This window comes from Dunckerocampus dactyliophorus, chromosome 15 (assembly GCF_027744805.1).
Source record: "Dunckerocampus dactyliophorus isolate RoL2022-P2 chromosome 15, RoL_Ddac_1.1, whole genome shotgun sequence".
NCBI classification, from domain to species: Eukaryota; Metazoa; Chordata; class Actinopteri; order Syngnathiformes; family Syngnathidae; genus Dunckerocampus; species Dunckerocampus dactyliophorus.
In genome coordinates, this window is record NC_072833.1 from 15,042,612 (window position 1) to 15,062,296 (window position 19,685).

The 19,685-nt window shown below is 40.5% G+C and overlaps 1 protein-coding gene across 2 annotated transcripts in view; it reads left to right on the top strand.

Moving 5' to 3' along the window:
- si:ch73-335l21.1 (insulin receptor substrate 1-B) overlaps positions 1-18,005 on the top strand; it is a 44,067-nt gene extending 26,062 nt beyond the window's left edge. Inside the window, exons 4-5 of one of the 2 annotated variants that reach the window (XR_008573860.1) lie at positions 13,727-17,742; positions 17,881-18,005. Coding sequence is in view for 1 of the 2 variants with exons in the window: in XM_054800798.1 (XP_054656773.1) it covers positions 13,727-13,734 (8 nt within the window). In the remaining variant the exon portion in view is untranslated. Of the gene's footprint in view, positions 1-13,726 lie in introns of both variants that reach the window. The other variant, XM_054800798.1, reaches the window with a different exon arrangement.
- The last annotated feature ends 1,680 nt before the right edge of the window (positions 18,006-19,685 follow it).

Genomic DNA, 19,685 nt, shown 5'->3' on the forward strand with positions numbered 1-19,685 from the left:
GAGTGCCAGTGTGTGCGGTGCTGTTGGATGCGTGCCGTCCCTAAAAAGGACGCAGCCACCCACCAACCCACTGGGGTGACTGAGTGCACACTCGTCGGAGAAGGAGGAGGAAGACTGAGCGTTTGCCTCCTTTCACACACTCCTCCTTGTTTGTCGACTCCTCCCTCCATCCTTACACTCTCTTGAAAAGACTGTAAATCTTTTTTACTTTATGTGTGTGACACTTCTCACTTCTTCAGTGGGTTGCAGGCCATCGTCTCCATGTCACAGCACCAGCACTCCTCTCCCCATGACTGTGCTGTGATTCGTGTTGTGGGCATCACCTCGCCGTGCTCCTAACTGGCTTTGTCTGTAAAGAGCTTACCCTCGGTGGGCGTCGGAGAGCGCTAAGCTGATTACTACTAACGAGCCACCTCTCATACCAGGGCCGTGTCTGCCTTTAATAGTGTTTGTTTACACGTCTGCATGTGGTTTCTACTGCATGTTTCTTTGTGTGTGTGTGTGTGTGTGTGTGTGTGTGTGTGTGTGTGTGTGTGTGTGTGTGTGAGAGAGAGAGAGGACTAAGCCCATGGATCAGGTGTAGCCAGGCTGAGAGGATGCAAGGAGGTCAGAGGTGATTTAGGGGTCAGTTGAAGTGCTGACAGTGGCGCTACCAAAGTGAGAAGAATATCCAGTATGAATGTGACAGAGTGAAGGTGTTCTTGCGCTCGCCAGTTAAACCAGTTATGCCAGCTGAGCAGAAGGTTGGTTACACTTTGCAGCGAAGAAAAGAAAAAGACGCAGATTGTTAATTTTCTCACTTATTGACATATACTGTAGAGTGAGGAAAATAAGTAAAAATAAGCCGCACCAGTGTGATTAAGCCGCAGCCAATTTAAATTTAGGAGGGAAAAAAAAGATTTGTACATATACTGTGTCAGCCACATCGGACTATAAATCACACATGTCCATATCATAAAATGGCATATTGTGGCGCGCACGGGTCGGTGAGGACCAGGCAGCTCTCTGACAGGAGCCAATCATGAGCTACAAAAAACTAGCCTGTCAACCCACTGGAAATTGCAGGAGGTCATTACTCAATATAACAGTCTGAGTCACGTTGTCATCTTACAAAGGACACTAAACTCATCACACAGCATCTTAACACTCAGAAGGTATACCTAATACATATACAAACTTACCAATACGAGTTTAAAATTAAAAAAAAGTTTTTTAAAGTTTTCCCACAATGCATTTGTCAGAGCACAGCATTTCAATGGAGGACCAGCAGCATATAAAATGGATGGATGGATGGATGGATGGATGGATGGATGGATGGATGGCGCTGCAATGCTGTGTCTGTCCACCAGAGGAAGCCCAGAGCCCAGAGGGAGGTTGATGTCATTGCAGCGCCCCAGCAGGCACCAATCAATGTGCTGCTCAGATGTAATGCATTATGGGAAAACTTTATAAGAGTTGTGTTTTTTTTTTTCATTTTAAACTCTTATCGGTGCATGTTTGTATATTTCACAGGTATACCTTTTGACTGTTAAGTTGCTGTGTGATGAGTTTGGTGTTCTTTGTAAGATGACACCATGAGTCAGACTGTCATATTGTTATACTGTTATATGTAGTGACCCCTTGCAATTTCCAGTGAGTTGTCAAGCTCGTCATGAGTGCACTGATAGCTCATGATTGGCTCCTGCAAAAGAAAGCACTACCGTTTCCTCAAGTGGCACAGTATTTAAACTATTAGTAGTAGTTCTGAAATAAAGGAGATTTGAACTTAGCCATAAATTAGGGTTCAAAGTTTAAGAAAAAAGTAGTGACTTATACAGTAGAATACGGTATTGGAAATTGTGCAAGTTTGCCCTCTTAAAAAGATTTACAAAGAATCTTACAAAGAATTTTTATGGTAAATTTATTTTAACAGAGAGAGCGAGAGTGACGTAATGTAAAACAAAATCCAGAAAAAAAAAATCATAAATAGTATATAAAATATAAATAAAGTTATAAATGAATTTTGTATATAATTGAGGGAAGTAAGTAGGGGAGACTGGGGACAGTTGCAACAGGGGACGGTTGCAACAAGCCTTATTTGTCTAATCAGTAACATGCTAGAGTGATGACACTCATACTGCACATGCTCAGTTAGACCCTCTACTCGCCAAGAAGAAAGTGGCCATATTGCGTATCTGGTCCAGCTTCTATCAAGACAAAGTTGTTTTGGAGGTATGAATGTAGCTTTTTTCACGTAGTATTATAGTAGTAGTAGTATTTTTGTCATACTATTCTAATATTTTGTATGAATTACTCCAAACCTACCTGGTTTGAATCACTGTTTTGTTGACTATTCAGCAACATTGCTTACATTTGTCAATGTCACTGTGGCTAGTTAGCACATGGTGTTTTGTCGTGACTGATACTATGGGGACGGTTGCAACTGTCCCCATGCTAATATCAAAATAGACCACACGAGGCACAATTAATATATTTTACTGCTCATGATGGGCAGAATAGGGAATCATAATAAGAAATTACTGCTAATGATAAACAAAAAAATTACAAATCTGACCAGAGGAAGGCAAAAAAAATACAAGAACATCAAACCACAAAGAAAAGTGTAAAGAAAACCAAAAAAAAAGAAGAGAGAAGAATCAGACTCTGAAGAGGAAGAAGATGTCTGTTTTTTTTCTGTGAGCTAGAATTGTTCAGAAGCTGCTGGAATAGTTCACAAGACAGCAGATTTGTTGGGGAAGAGGCGAGTGTTGCAGTTTTATTTTTTTAGCATTTGTGTGCCTTTAACAAAACTTAAAAATCAAACTTTATATTCACTGGAGTTTTAAAACAATGTGAATTTTGTTCACTAAAACTGTTCACTGTTTGTTCACATGTTTAATAAATGTTTTTTGCACTCCAAATTATTCTATTCTTTTTGTCCCAAACTGAAATATTGCGTTTTTATAGCGTCCGTAACATTTGCACATTGACTCAAAGTATCCCTATGTTTTACACAAAACTAAACTTATTAAATACTTTAATATTGTATACTGTGGTTATTTAAACAAAAAGCATACAAATTTTGGTGAAATGTAATGTTTTTTGATATGTTGCAACAGTCCCTGATCGGTGTTGTAACTGTCCCCAGGTTTGGGGTCAGTTGCAACGTCTGAATTTTTTTATTCAAATAAATATTGTGATTGATATGTTATATGTAGCCATCTTTAAATGGTATGGCTATTTAGCAGACAGATGTGGGTTTACTATGTAAAGATTTGGTGTGCCTAGTCTAAATAATCTCTGAGTAATGTAAAAAGTGCTGCAACTGTCCCCAGTCTCCCCTATTTGATCGTGATTTAGTACTTGGTGGACAAACCTGTTGGTAAGCACCGACGTCGGATGTTTCTTGTAGTTGGTCACCAGGGTTGCACACATCTCAGGAGGGATTTTGGTCAGAGAACCATCCCCAAATGTTTCCACCTCCATGATCTACAATAAGGATGGTGTTGGTGTTGACTCGTATTTGGCATTTCTCTCCCTTCATACACACCAAGTCCACTTGATGCCGAGGAGTTCAATTTTGGTCTCATCTGACCACATCGCATTCTCCCAAGCCTTGTCTGAGTCATTCAGGTGTTCATTGTCAAACTTCAGAGGGGCCTGTACATGTGTCTTTTTGAGCAGGGGACCTTGTGGACACTCAATCCATTCCAGAAATGTGTGTTACTAATGTGTGTTGCTTTTCTTGGTGACTGTGGTCCCAACTCCCAACTCCACCCTTGTCTTTCTGGGCTGGTCCCTCACCTTTCTCACAATCATCCTTATCCCACAAGGTGACATCTTGCATGAAGCTCCAGTGCGAGGGATACTGATCGTTATCTTGTATAGCTTCCAGTTATTAATTATTTTGCTACCAGTTGCTTCTTGTTGATTGTCTTGTAGTCCATTCCAGTCTTGTGCAGGTTTACAATCCTGTCGCAGAGGTCCTTTGACAGCTCTTTGGTTTTACCCATGAGGTTGGAGAGGTTTGAATGGAGACTGTTTATGTTCTTTTGGAGTACTAGTGTTTCACAGGAACAAATATGGTACTTATTTCCTTCAGTCAAATACAACTGATTTCCATACAACTTTAATCCATGTTTTTTTCTGTCTCCCTCTGTTACAGAAAACGTTACCATAAAAATTCTGGACTGTTTATATCTTGTAAGGGGGTACACTTTCACAATCAGTAGGGGAGCAAATATTTTCACTGTTTGTGTCATTATCTCTGGCCAATTCCCAATATAAAGTAGAAAGTGTAGACAGATGCTCATAATACTGCACATGTTGAACTTTAAACACTGCCATAGTACAAAGACAATACTGTTCAATGCTTTTTTCATCTAACAATATTTATATTATTGTGCTTGTGTAGTGCTGCACTGCTGTTTCTACTATGTTTAACTACTCTTTAGTAGGGATGCTCCGATCAGGGTTTTATGCTGCCGATTCCAATACCGATCATCCATGAGTGAGATCGGCCGAGACCAATACCAATCATTTTTCATTTTACTTATGATGAGTGCTATTAGCCAGGGCCACCATTAGACAATTCCAAGGGCCCTGGGCCAATAGGTAATGTTCATTAAACAACAACATACAAATACTGTTTGGAGGACAAGACGTAGTATAGTGACAACAATACACACTTGGAAAAAGTTAGTACTTTGGACGTAATATCCACTTCCCCATGGGAGAAAAACAAGCTCCAAACTAACCGCATTGCTTGTTTGTTTTAAAAACAAAATGTCACTGTGACAAAAAGTCACATTTGGAGTCCAAAGACAAGAAGCTAGGCGGGTATTTCTAGCTAGCTAGTTAGCTGCGGACAGCTAGGCAAAGCGTGTATAGAACGATGCAAGAGAACTCGAGCACCAATAGGTTTGACAAAGGAGTGGTCAAACACGCTGGCATCGATTGGCACAGCTTGTGTCACACTGAAACCATTGGAGGTTTTACAGAATAGTGTAGATTCTTGTGGCAATATGGGACAAATTGCGTTCCTTGTCGACCCAATACGGGTGTTGAAAGGCATTTGTCGGCATATCCCGAGCCCGTTTCGTTACGGAAATCGCCCAATACTACTCGGTGGCCGATCTATCGGAGCGTCCCTATTATTTAGTCTTTTCTGTTTCATTATATGAGAAACAGCTCTCAATATGAAGTAGTGCAGTTTTTGCTCTACAATCAACATGTTTGATGAATCAATACAGAGCATTGTAATGCAGTTGTTGAATGTAATTCTTGCTTTGGGTCTCATTACACATGCATTAGCTGTTCTTTCTTGAAGACCATTCAAAGAAAGTTCTGCATGCAGTCAAAGGGGAACTTTGGAAGTGGTGTGTTTCAAATTAAGAACATGAAGTTAAGCTCACATGACCAGTTAGGCCTTCTTTCAGCGTCATTGTTTTTGCTCAAGATGGCGTGCATTCAAGGGTACGTTCACTTTGCTGGATGTAAGTTTAAAGCCACACAAAGCTCAATCACTTCTCACCCAAGAACACGAGGGAGGCAGAGGGTGCTCCTCCTTATGTAAGTCAACAGTGCAGCAGGTTGAGAGGCGAAGAGGCAGCAGACATGTTTGTTCACCTCTGTCATTAATGGTCCGAGAACACTCGTTAACCTTTCGAGTGCCGCCTCACCTCCACGTCACCTTGGCGTCAGAGCCTCACTAACACCACTAACAGCTTCCTGTTCCTTTGCAGCCTTTTCTTCATTCAATTGACCACTTTGCTCAGAGCACAGGATGTCTTTGTGTGTGCGTGCGTGTGCGTGTGCGTGTGTAGAAGAGGTAAGGATGTAAGGTCTTTTTTTTTTTTTTTTTTTAGATCAAATGTCTTTATTTCTAGGGAACAATTTCCTCACATTTTAGAGTTTGATGGTAACATTTCTTCTAAAATAGTATCTGACAAAAGTGAGTAGAGCCGTCACATTTTTATTCCGGTATATCTTGTCAAGGGACAACACTGTAGAAAGTAAATGTGGATATACTGTAGAGTAGTCAGTATACAGCTTGTGTAGCCGTATTGATTTACTAATCAACTGAAAATGTCAAAACTAGCCCTAAAAACTGGCCTAAAATCCATATTTAGGCCTGTAACGATAACACATTTTGCTGGACGATAATTGTACTACAAATGATTGCCCACATTATTTGTCAATGTTATTTTGAGACAATTTTTTTCATGAATGTAATGATAATATATGTCTGTACACCGTATCAAAAGCAGTCAAATTTTTGAAGAGTATTTAACATTCTAATTGGACTGTTCAGAGCTTTTAAACAAAATTAATTAAACAACATAATGAAATAGACAAACAAAAAAGAAGGAAACACCAAACGTGAAAATAAGTGTCTCTTTTAACAAAAACTACACAAAAATTGCACCTGAAAATCATAATCGATCACAATATTTCTGATTTTGAATCAATATCACTTCTGTTATTGTCTAAATATAGGGGGGGGAAAAAGGCAGTACTTAGAAGTTCACATTGTGTATTAATGCAGACGTCAGCTCATTTGCATACACCTCAAATTAATGAGGGCTAACGTTTTGTCGGAGTTTGGTCAAAGTAGATATTTTGGAACTCGAGACGGCCGATAGCTAGCAAGCTAACCAGTTAGCCTTGAATTTATTTCTTCTAAAATTAAGAAGCCAAAGCCTACCACTTCCACACAGAATGGGAGGAGAAAATGTTTTCATTCCATCACGTCGGATATGCTATGGCCTGACTTCATGCAGTGTTAAGGTAATGTAATGTAAGGCAATGTCTCAATGTTTTGTCATTAATGCCACCTAGTGACCAGGACACTACATGTCACTTGTATTTCAATATGTTTTGACTAATAATAGACTATAGTCTACCACAAAGCAGCTACCATTTATTCATGTATTAATTAACCAAAAAACGCGATATAGTGAGGGAGTGATCATCGAACCGCGATATTGCGAGGGAATAAAACAATTAAATGGGTGCATTTTGGGAGTTTCTGTGATAGAATCCAGGTAAATACTCCCATGTGTTTATTTGGAGGCTTGCTTTGCACTGAACACAAAGTCACTTTGTGCGCCTTTTCGTCCTGTCTAATTAGATAGTAATGTCACTGTGCAACCCATGAACATATTTTCACAGAAATTACCCTTTTGTGTCTCCAAATTTTATGTCTACAAAAGAGGTCGATCATGTATGTTGACTTTTGCTGAAGCGAGGACTTTTTAGTCTTAAGAAGAACATGGTGGACCGGGACTTCATGAGTTGGTCGACATAAGCGGGTTCCATTGTAATGGCTTTGTTGGCCCCATCCATCCATCCATCCATCTATCCATCCCTCCCTCCCTCCCTCCCTCCCTTCCTCCCTTCCTTCCTTCTCGGAGGTTGGGTCGCTGGGGCAGCAGCCTAAGGAGGGAAGCCCAGACTTCCCTCTACTTCATCCAGCTCCTCCCGGTGGATCCCCGGGCATTCCCAGGCAAGTTGAGACATAGTCGTTTCAGCGTAACCTGGGTCTGGTTGGACATGCCCTGAACACCTCCTCAGAGAAGCGTCCGGTCACAAGCATCCTAACCAGATGCTCGAACCACCTCATCTGGCTCCTCTTAATGCGAAGGAGCAGCGGATCTACTCTGAGCTTCTATCCTTGTCTCTAAGGGAGAGCCCAGCCACCCTACAGAGAAAACTCATTTCGGCCGCTTGTACACGCGATCTTGTTGGCTCATTTAAGCTATTAAGTCAATGTACTTGCAGGCCCCACAGCGTCTAACCACAAGGTTACAAGCCTCAAATTCATGTATAGGAGAGGAAATAAGAGGCGCGTTTACTCATTAGTGATCCGTGGTCAAGAGCAAGGAAGTTGGTGAGATGGAGGGAGCGTAGCAGGGACGATTGAGTGGTGCTGTTAATGAAATGCTCCGTATTCATGAGCAACTGAGCTAAAAAGAACATGTTGTTAGTCATGTTACATGTGCCAGGTGGTGACATTTTGTTCTTTTTTTTGTGGTGTGGTCTAGCAAATTGTGACTATGAATCATCACAGAAGTCTGGTCTTGCGTCATCACCGCAATGATGCATATGTGATACTTTAGAGGTGCACTTTGATGTGTTTCATGTCTACTAACACACGAAGACCTAAGCCACATGAAACCACACACACACACACACACACACACACACACACACACACACTCCCAAAACTTGTGGTTCACTGGTTCTTGTTGTGTCCAGTTGCACATTTACAATACATGCCTATTTGTGTGCAGCTTCCTGTGCACACTTCCTCATACATCCCACTTAAGTGCAAGTTCTTTTTGCTGCTGAGAATACACACTTTAATGAAATTTAAAAACCAGTGTGTGCGGTAAAGATGTGCAACAAAGCTACCGACCTATTTTTATACACATGGCAGCCAGTTAAATTGAGAAAAACAATTTCAATATAATGTGTCCAGCAGCTTAGATTATCTGTCAAATATAAAACATAATATGGTGCAGCCTCTGCACTCTGTGTGTGCTATTTTGGCGCAAGTGTCTCTATTAATAATTACACAATTCATCATCAGACTTGAGCGCGGGCCAGGAACAGGACGCGCACACACACACACACACACACACACACACACACACACACACACACCCAGAGGTATCAGCTTCCCACTGTGTTATAAAAGTTACTCTCCATGTGATTTTTTGAATAGAATAGTATATAGTAAAAGTAATATTGTTGTATATTACATAATATAACATTTAGCAAACTAATAAATAATCATAAAATAATAAAATGCTGTTGGTTAGCTGCCTTTCCAAATGACGTCCATGTCGTTGTAGTTAATTGAGGACCCCACCTGTCAGTGTTATCACTGATGCCAGTGTGTGTGTGTGTGTGTGTCTGTGCACGCCAATGAGACTGAATGAGATACCCAAAAGCCTTTTGCTGTGTTTGTTGTTTGGTGCTTGGTGTGCACTGTCCAAGGACAGGATGTCCCATGTCGCATGTCAGTGTGTGTTACACAAGAACAACATATTTATTCACAAGCTACACAAATCTATCGTCTCTTGCTGAGGTTTGATGCAGAAATGGAGGAAGGCGTCATCTTTTTTTTTTTTTTTGGTATCGGTCAGTGCATTCATCCTGCTAACATAGCGGCATGTGTTCACGGGCTCCTGACATGCATGCTCAGTACATGCTGACAGGCTAATGTGACATTCACTCTGAATGCTTTTTTTTTTTTTTTTTTTAACCCCCCCTTTCTCCCCAATCAGCATTGCCACTCTCTTCCTGTCCCCTCACATTCCAGCCTCTGGAGCAGCCACTTCATGAAAAGCTCAGCCGTTTGTCACCTTTTTGAATTAGTGGTCTTTAAATCACAAAGCAGCGGTGACGTAAATCATTTGATGGGATGCTATTTGTCACATACCCAGACATACTGTATATCACATATAGATGGTTACATAAGTACCATGTACATGATTGACGGCAGCAGGGTGAAAGTGCCGTAAGTACACGTAGTTTTTCGGAGGCCACCAGCTGCATTCTGTGTAGTGTTTGCTTAATAGCAGCCTTTGCAGCCCTCATAACCTATGCTTTTCTCACGGGTACTCAAAAGTGCATTAAGCGCATACTACATGATCTTGGCTCATGGACAGAGCTTCTGGTATCACCGCGAGGATTGAAATAAGGCGACATAGGAGCTCTGGTGGTGGTCTTTCCATGTAAATGCAGCTGTCCTGACGACTTAGCCGGACTCAGGTTGCATGATTTATTGCAATCAAGAATAATAACAACTGTGGAGGCCAGAACTTGTCGACCAGAGGTGTCCAAAGTGTGTACAGGGAGCTTGTTTGTCATCAGCCTGCGGCACATTCTAAAGAATAAAATTAAACAAGAAAACGGGAAAAGCATGAACTGAAAAGGTTGTATATGTGTGTGTGTGTGTGTGTGTGTGTGTATATATATATATATATATATATATATATATATACAGTGTGTACATTATAATGTATATACATATATACAGGTGCTTCTCCATAAATTTTAATATGGTGTAAAAAATTTTACCATATGTACAAAATATCAAAATGGCTCTTGCATCCTTTGAATTTTCAGTATGCAGTAAAGAGTTTGGACGCCCCTGTTCTAGCCCTGAAGATTCAAGTGGAATTTGCCTCAAGTATCCCCTATGGAGTGTTCAGGTCAACGATGAGGGGTGACTATTGAGAAGCCTCCTCGCCTTTGGAAGGAATCCTGCTTGGCAGTGTGAAAATGACAGCCTGACTTTCTGGATTTACGAGTGAACAATGAGGAGGCTTTCAATTTTAGGCCCGGGGCGATTGAGACATCCCGTAGACCCAGACTCTCTTAATTACACACACACTTGGAGGAAGCAGACGAGGGAGCCGTTTTTGGCAATAGGTCTGATAGCACCGTCTGGAACCTCCTAATTTCAACATGTGTAGTTGTAAAATCATTTTACAAGAAAAACAAGTCTGCCCATCAACTGGCTGTCAAGGGCTTACCAAAGCACCAGGAGGCGCTGTCACCCATAAGTGTAAGGACATCTCGGCCAATCAGACAGCTGAGGAACGTAATTTTGGGAAAAGGCACACTTGGCTAGAAACTTAGCATACAGCGATTTTAAATTGCTGAGCGTCTAAATGAGGGGTGTCCATACATTTTTTCCAGCTAGGGCAGAATACAGAAAAATTGGAAGAATTGTTGACTTTGATACGTTTTTGTTCATTAAATATGCTAAAACCAATTCAATGTACTGTAAGGAAATTAAGCATTTCATCCCCTGATGATTTTGTAAGTTTCCCCACCATATAAAAATATGAATGGTCCAGAATTTTTAAGGTAAAAGCTGCCAGAAAATGTGTTTATACTGTATATTAGTTTGATTGAGGGTAGTATTTGATCCCCTACCAACCAGAAAGCATTCTGACTCCCACAGACAAATTATGTGTCCATGAAGCACACAAATTAGTCCTGTCCCTTTAGGAAAGTTCTAATCCCAACTCAAGAGCTCTCAAAGGACCTCAGGGACAAGGTTGTAGACCTGCACAAGACTGGAATGGACCATCAACAAGAAGCTTGGTGGAAAAAGAGACCACTATTAGTGCAATAATTCATAAATGGAAGAAATACAAGATAACTGTCAAACTCCCTCACTCTGGAGCTTTTTAAGGGGGTGAACTTACGAAATCAGATCAAATACTTAGGCTGTGTTTTAATTTGCCTACTTGTGTACTTGCATTTTGAGTGCATAAGTGCGTTCCGACTAGAGGTACTTAAAAATGCAGTGCGCCGTCAGTACCTGGATGTTGCACTCAACACCCCAAAGCGATCGACAGGAATCACCCTCAGTTATCGCCATCTTGGTTACGTAGCAGAAGGTGAGGGACTAACTCGAGTGGTTGCAATTCACAATTCAGAAGACAAGAAGACACAGGTAAATATTACAATCGTCATTTCCCGTAAATGTGCAACAACAGTAAACGACTTGGGACAGCACTACACTGTCAAGATTTGCTATCTGAACAAAACATTGACTTGTTAGCTTTGTGTTGCAACTGAAAAGGAAATTTGTGGAACAGCTAACATTATAGCGCAGTGAGGATTTTTTAAATTTTTAGAATATGCCAATGAAAAACTCCTGGGTCGCACTTTGGACACCCATGGTCTAGCTGGAGGAGATGTTGTGAGGCTTTATGACTGGAGCGTGAGTCAGTACATTAACGTCAGGCCGTGGACGAGGCATCCTTGCTGTATAATTTAACATGAAGAAAGCTCATCATTATGAGAGTAAATATAGTCTGTGTCTATGTTTCATGTGCATGTGCGTATCTTTCCTGCTCGCTCGCTTGTCTGTGTTTTGGCGCTGGCCGGCCTGCTAAATGTGGCAGCTGAGTCGTGTTTTAGGCCGCCATGGCTCAGGCCGGCTCCGTCTGTGCTGGAGGGGGGGTGAGTGGTCTAAATATAGCTTGCTGCATGGGGAAGAAGACAAACCGAGGAGGGAGGGCAGTAAATATGGAGCAGCAATTAGCGGATTGGAGCAGGGATGAAAATTTTAGGGAATGAGATTATCTCTCTTGGCTGATGTCGGCATGACTACTTTTAGCATCTTCACTCGCCTGGAAGGGATTCCACTTGCTGTCTTCTGCAACTTTTCATGCATCATCTTCAGGAAGAAGATGGTTAATGCATCACAGCATATTATAGCAATACCCTAAATACATGCAGACATGTCCTTAAATGGCACCAATAATTTTAGTGTGTGAATTGTATGGCCAATATTTTGGTTTGTGCTCGTTGCAAGTTCACAGTTTAAATACTGCAAAGTCTCCCGTAGTCGCCGGGTGGGCGTGGTCTACACGGGTGGCCGTGGTCTACAAAAGCAATTAACCGCCAGGGTAAAAAAAATACAGCTGTGGCTGTAGCCAACATCCTGATGCATTTTTTCTTTTCAATTAACTTCACACAGCTGCAACAACTTTATGTGCCTCTGCGTGCGCTGTAAGACGTTGGTGTCAGCGTTGGTGTACAGTGTTACACTTGCTGTACTGTTGGTTCTAATGACCTCATCGCCACTATTAATGCTGGCTCAGTAGTTTGCGCCTTACCGCTGTTACAACATTGGTTCTGTTGTTGCTGTGTCGTGCAACATACTTGTAAATACATGAGCATGTTGTCAAAGAGAGCTAAGTTTTTCCTTTCCATTTTCTCATACACTGCAGTTAAAACTGTTTTACCTTATACAGCAGGGGTCTCAAACATAATTTACCTGGGGGCCGCTGGAGGTAGAGTCTGAGTGAGGCTGGGCTGCATCAAGTATTGGGAGTAGGGCTGGGAATCTCGGGGTTCCTCACGATATGACACGCGATACATGGCTCACAATAACAATCATATCTTGATACAGTAATAGGGTGACTCAAATAAATAAATAAATAATTTCACAGTGTATACTTTGCTGCATTCAGCTGGGATAGGCTCCAGCTTACCCGTGACCCTAATGAAGACAAGCAGTATAGAAAAAGGGTGGAATTTTTTTACCACATATTTTAAAGTGACTCACTCACTCTTAGTTCAGTGTAAGCTTATGTGTGCATCCTACGAGTAACATTGGCTTGTCGCAGGCCGTATTACAGTCATCTTTGAAGACAAGTCGCGGGCCGCAAAATGTGACTTGGAGGGCCGCAAATGGCCCACGGGCCACGTATTTGAGACCCCTGGTATACAGTATAATGGGCTGTAGCTTCCCGGCTGTAATCAGAGCATTTATAGTAGTAATATTACAAATTGTAATATATAAATTAAAATTAAAATATAAATTTGTACATGTTACAAATAAAGTATGGTATTGTATTAATTTTTTTTTATTTTTTAGCGCGCTACAGCAGAGCAGAATTCTTGTGAGCCACGTTGACCTGATTTTAAAAACAAACAGATGTGTGCTCTTTATCCTTTATCACTTTTCTTCCATGTCTGCGTGTTTATCTTTCTTTGCTCATCGTGTTTATTGCCGCTCTTTTACTTTCAGGTCACTATGTTCCATTCGGCCAGAAAATGCTATTTTACAGATTGGAGACATTATGATTGACTTGTTTTTGATAGGCAAGCAGCAGTGTGTGTGTGTGTGGATATACATGTGATGCTATGTATTTATTCTTCCTATCTGTGTTATGTTTCTAAGCAAACACTTCTCTGTGTCTGCTTGCAGAGTGCTGATGTCAGAAACATCGACCTCGGAGGAACGGTGCAGCAGCGAGGCTTCGGCGGCGGGCTTCAAATATCTCCACTTGTTCCTTTGGTGTTTTTTGCTTGGACACGTCCCGTGGAGCACTTAGAGATCAAGTGTGAATTGATCTTGTGTGCCAATTGACATTCTTGCTGCTTTCATTCCGTGAGCGGGAGCCAATCAGAGACGTGTAAAAAGAAGAAGGGAGGCGACCTTTTGTTCCCCCGAGAGGAAAAACTCATCATCTGAAAGAGCACTATTTAGTGTATGGAGAAGAGATTACAGTATGTAGAGCGGTGTAGCTGGGAAAAAAAAAAAGAAAAAAGTGCCTCTTGCTGATTTAGACACAGCTTTCCTTTCCTTTGAGTACATTTTGGGCTTTTTAATTCCTTAATATGATGTCGTTACAGAAATGCCTGCAGACATCAGTAACAGCGAGTCGCGCCACACACAATCTATGCTATTTGTGGGATTAACGGGCAAGCAAATGTTTAGATCTTACATCATTTTCTTGAAAAAGCAACAGATCCGTGTTTATCTCATAACCACCATTTGCATTTTAAAACAGATGGGTGTGACTTTATCTTCTAAATTCACTCCCGGATGTGTAAGAATAAATAAGAATACACTCAAAATGACACAGCTATTTCACTGTTAGCATGGCTGCCATTAGTGTTCTTCTATTGTTATGCCAGTTTTATCCCATTTTCTCTCCTTTATTTTTCCTCAAATGTTTTTAGACACAGCGTTCTTTTACTTTGAGTAAATTTGGGGATTTCTTAATTTGATGTTGTTACAGAAATGTTTGCAGGTAATAGCAATAACAGCGAATAGCGCTGCATACAATCATGTTATTTATGGGGTGAATAGGCAACCTAATGTTTAGATTTTAGATCAGATTTTAACGGGATTTTTTTTTTTAAACAACAGACACCCTCATAACCACCATTTATCTGGTTTATTTCAAACCAGATAGATGTGACTTTATCTTCTAAATTCACTCCCGGATATATAAAAAATAAATAAGAATACACTCAAAATGACACAGCTATTCAGCAGTTAGCAGGGCTGTTATTAGTATTCCGTTATTATTATGCCATTTTCTCTCTTTTATTATCCCTCAAATGTTTTCACTGTGTATTTTTTGCCATAAAACAAAGCCATATACCAAAATGTATTTGACAAATAGTCTGGAAGCACTTGTAGCAGGAAGTGCCGTAGCTAGCTAGCTAGCTCGCAACAGCCAGCTAGCTGTATTAGCATCAGCTGAACCATCTTGCTCACTGCAGTTGGGGTTGAGCCATTACAGTTGTGCCATTAACATTAACGCAATTAGTGTTATGAGCTCAAATCAGCAGTCTGTCAATCATTTTCCTCTCAGGACAATTAATAATGGATGACACTTCAAGGATTTTAGTACCATGCTAAAGCTAACAGATGGCACACTACTTTTTAGAAGAGGAAAGGATTACATGAAAATACAAATTTGGTCACTTTTTTTTAGAAAAAAAAAAAAAAGTAAGAACGAAAATCACTGACAAACATTTACAGTATCTTATCCTATCTTAATAGCCGCATCAGCACTTAAGTGCCTGTCTGTATGTTTTGTCTATGTCTCTTTGACCTATCATAGGAGTCGGCACTAATAGGGGGGTCGTCATAGCCGTCTGTTTTTCTGTATATATATTTCTCTTTTGGATGACGATAATTTCAGGTGACTTTTTGAATCAGCCATGGCCCCTAATGAGAGGACTTTTTGGGTTCAATTTTGCCGAACTTTATTGTCGGAAGTGCCACCAGTGCCAAAACTCCTCGTAAAAAAGACCCTTCAGAGCTCAACGACAGATGCATTTCTTCGTTTTCAGTGTAACCTTGTGTGTCCCCCCACCCCGTTCACGCCCCAGTTATCTTTTGCAGCGGGGGAAGAACTGTGGCATTTCTCGCCTTGCTTAAGTGACGCGCTAAGACGTGTGATGCTTTAACCAACAATTCGCTCATGGCTTTGATCGAGACCAGGCCAGTGACGGCCATGGCGGTCGCAGATTGTCTTCATGTGTATGGCTGCGTGTCTGAAAAGTTTGCAAACTATCACGAATTAGCGGCGTAGATGAATCGGGATGTTCTATATTCGCAGCGAGCGGGCAAACACATGAAATGTTTGTAATGATGGCTGTAAAGAGTTCTCAGCGCACAGGTACTCAAAAAAAAAAAGTAAGCGCACAAATGTAGTTAGCCATCATTTACAAAAGCACCGGGTTTGTTTCACAGCAAATTGTTTGTCAACTGTGCTCCATTGTCTCTCTTGTAGGATGGTACTGACCGATGTAGACCATGATATGTGTTGCTTGACAAACAACAGCAAAAAGTGACTAAAAGAATACAAAGCCAAACAACCGATGGACTTGTGGTGTGTTTTTTTTTTCTTTGTGTTTTTGTCCAAAAAGGAATTAGCTGGCGTGGACATCAAACTTCTGGAAAAGTCTGCACCCGATTCATAACATAAGACAAGTATTGCAAATTTCCATTTATTTTAAGTATAGGTTTGTCTTTGCTTCATTCTATTGTTTACGTAAAGGGAGCGTATACAACTCGCTCCAAATTACAATACAGTTGTCCCTCGTTTATCGCAGTTAATTGCTTCCGCAATAATTGAATTTCCATGAAGTAGGATTCAATATTAATAAATGGAATAACCTGTTTATGACCTTCTAAATACGGTTTTTACCAATATTTTTTTTACCCTCTACACATAACACCCTTACAGCCACCTTTACATTTTTATTCCCCAATATAGTAGACATAATAATAGAAAGCTATCGTCGAGTCTAAATAACATAGACTCACATGTTAGCATTGACAGCATACTTTCTGGTGGCTATTGTTTCACCAATGTAAGGTGATCAATGTAATATAACTCATCAATGTAAGGAGAGACTCACAATGCACTTAAATTGCTTTATTAACAAGCAGAGAACACATGAACATTCACACAGGAGCTGCTGTCGGCCACTATCTATCCGCACTGCTAAACTGCTGTTGGCACTCAGCTAACAGTGAACTCTAGCCAGCTGACGTCCCAGACATCACTTTCCAAGCCCCGCTTCTTAAAGGCGCACACAAGTCACAGACAGGGCCTACTATATTACACTTCATATCACATCTTTTGAATGCCTTGTGTTTGTATTTTCATTCATTTAGCCATTTTATGCTTGAAAATGCTTAATTGACGCCATGAATGCGTACAATTTGCTTAAATATGCACATATTTCTTACTGCTAATAGACCACATTCAACCAAGAAAGAGCAGTCATTACTTAATTTTGGAAAAATCGAGTGGGGGCTGATGTTCGAGCCGCGATGTAGCAAGGGACAATTGTATTACAACACCACCCCTGGCTAGCACAGGGGTTGGCAACCTTCACCATCAAAACAGCCATTTTGCCTCCTCTTCCAGTAAAGTAAAATGGCCTGGCGCTGCCAAACCTGACACAGCTTGTAAACCTTTGAAAGTTTTAATCATTTTCAAATTGTACCTGTTACAACAACGGAATTCAACCAACACAAATGCAGAGTGCATGTGTAGGCCTACTTTCAAACCTTTAAACACTGAACTATGTCGGCTTTTTTGAGTCGTTCCTGTATTTGTATCAAATTAAAAGAAAGCCTGAACCAGACCCCGAGATACTTGACCGGTCGATCTATGTTCCTACCCTCACCTTTGGTCATGAGTTTTGGGTCGTGATCGAAAGAACAAGATCACAGATACAAGCGGCTGAAATGAGTTTCCTCCGTAGGGTGGCTGGACTCACCCTAAGAGATAGGGTGAGGAGCCGCTGCTCCTTCACATCGAGAGTTGAGGTGGCTCGGGCATCTAGTCCGGTGCACTCTGGAACAAAGTAGACAGAATACACAGTAAACCTATTGAAGTGTACTAAAGTATTCCATTTGAGACGCAGCCTAGGACTCACTACGGAGAGACAAGTAACCTGACAAGCCCAGTAAGTATTCATCAGTTGACACAACTTGTAATTTTGTTGGGGTTTTTTTGTCATATAAGCCTTGAAAAGTCGTAGTGCATTTTCTTTTGGCCTCGCATGTTGTCAAAGTCAAATGTCAGCTGCATTCCTGCTTCACAGCGATGCCGAGCAGACAAACGAAAGTCGCATCAAGACAAGCAAGGAGGCGAGTGGGGCTGGCGGATGGGCACAGCTGCCATCTGGTTGTCGTGGTGACGTGCTCATCTTGGTGGAGGAAGGGGGAGGCTGGCTGCTGGGCGGTGGCCAAGGCAAGAGGACACAGAGTTCGAATGACAGCGTTACAGTATGTACACTGGAAGAAAGCCAGCAGATGGATCATCACTTGGTCTGCATTTAAACCTGATGCATGCTATTATTGATCTAAAAGTCCAATCTGTGTTACTTTAACCTTTTGAGATCCAGAACAAACCATTTTGCATGAAATAGTTAGAGGAAAACAATATGCCACGATATTTTTTGGTTGGAAAATGTCCTTTGCAGTAGACTACAGTTACCGCTGTTTTGATTAGCGCAGGGGTATGGCCCGTGGCGGGTTTTTTTGTTGGCCTTCAGCACATTTTAAAACTAAAAACTGGAAATTAAATGAACAAAAACAAAAAAAAAACCTAAATAACGGAAAGAGCAAAAAAAGGCGGGGAAAAGAGCAGTCATTTGGTGGCCTGTTTTGGTGGGCCTCAGCACATTCTGAAAGTTAAATAAAATACAAAACAAACAAGAAACTAAAACAGCAGCAAAAATGTTTAAAAGAGCAGGGATTTTAAGCATAAAGTCATAATATTAAGAGAAAAAATTTATCGTATCAGAAAAAAGTAATATTATTGTAATATTGTAATATTATTAGAGCTGTCAAATGATTAATAAATGTAATCAAATTAATCAGTTTTCAAATTAATTAATCGTGATTAATCACCACCTGTGACTACGTGTAAAATATGCCCATTGTTGCTGTATTTTATGAACAAAGTTCAATGACAGGACAGGATTATACATATTTGTATGTATTAATAGCGCCAAATGAACAGAAAATTTGAATCATGCTAAAAGATACCAAACATGTCAGAAAATGTATTTGGCTAACTCTTTAATAGCAGCAGAACATTTTAATCACTCTTTGACCATTAATTTAACCGTTATTGTGAGCCATGATGGGTGGCGTTCAAAGACACCACGTAATTTCATGAGTGGAGATGTATTTTCCGAGCACACCTTTATGCAAATCGTGTTTCCGCAGTAAGAGTTACTGTACGTTAGTGAGTGATAAGAATATCCACTTACTGTATTTCTTTGTCTTTCTGTTTATTTAGACTTCCACACATAATAAAGACGTTGTGATGTTCGGAATGACCTTGAATGCACCTCGCAGTGACAATGAGGAAGTGACGAAAGGACTAAAGACGTCTTTGTGAGTTGGAAATACATATATGGTGTTGATGTGTGATTGTGTGAGGGAGCTATTGTTCCTTGTCTGCCATCATAACAGAGAGGTGTGGCTTGACATGATGCGCATGCGTTCATTATGATAAAAATGTTCACATAATTAATAAAAAAAAAATGTTTTCGTCGTTACCGCGTAACAGCCCTAAATATAACAAAAAAAATTGCAATTTATGAGGGAAAAAAATTATTTTAGAAGCATAAAGTTGAAATATTAAAGAAAAATACATTTTTTGAAGTCGTAATGTTATGAGAAGCAAGCAAAAAAAAAAAGAATAACGTTGCCGTTTTCAGAAAATTTAACAGTTATAATATTATGAGAAAAAAGTCATAAACCGTCATAAAAATATTCCAAGGAGAAAGTTCAAATGTTTGTAAATTTAAAAAACAAAAAAGCAGCAAAAATGGAAAACGAGCAAAAAGTATGCTTTGTCACCAATCACACAAAGCTTTAAATATATTTAAGTTCT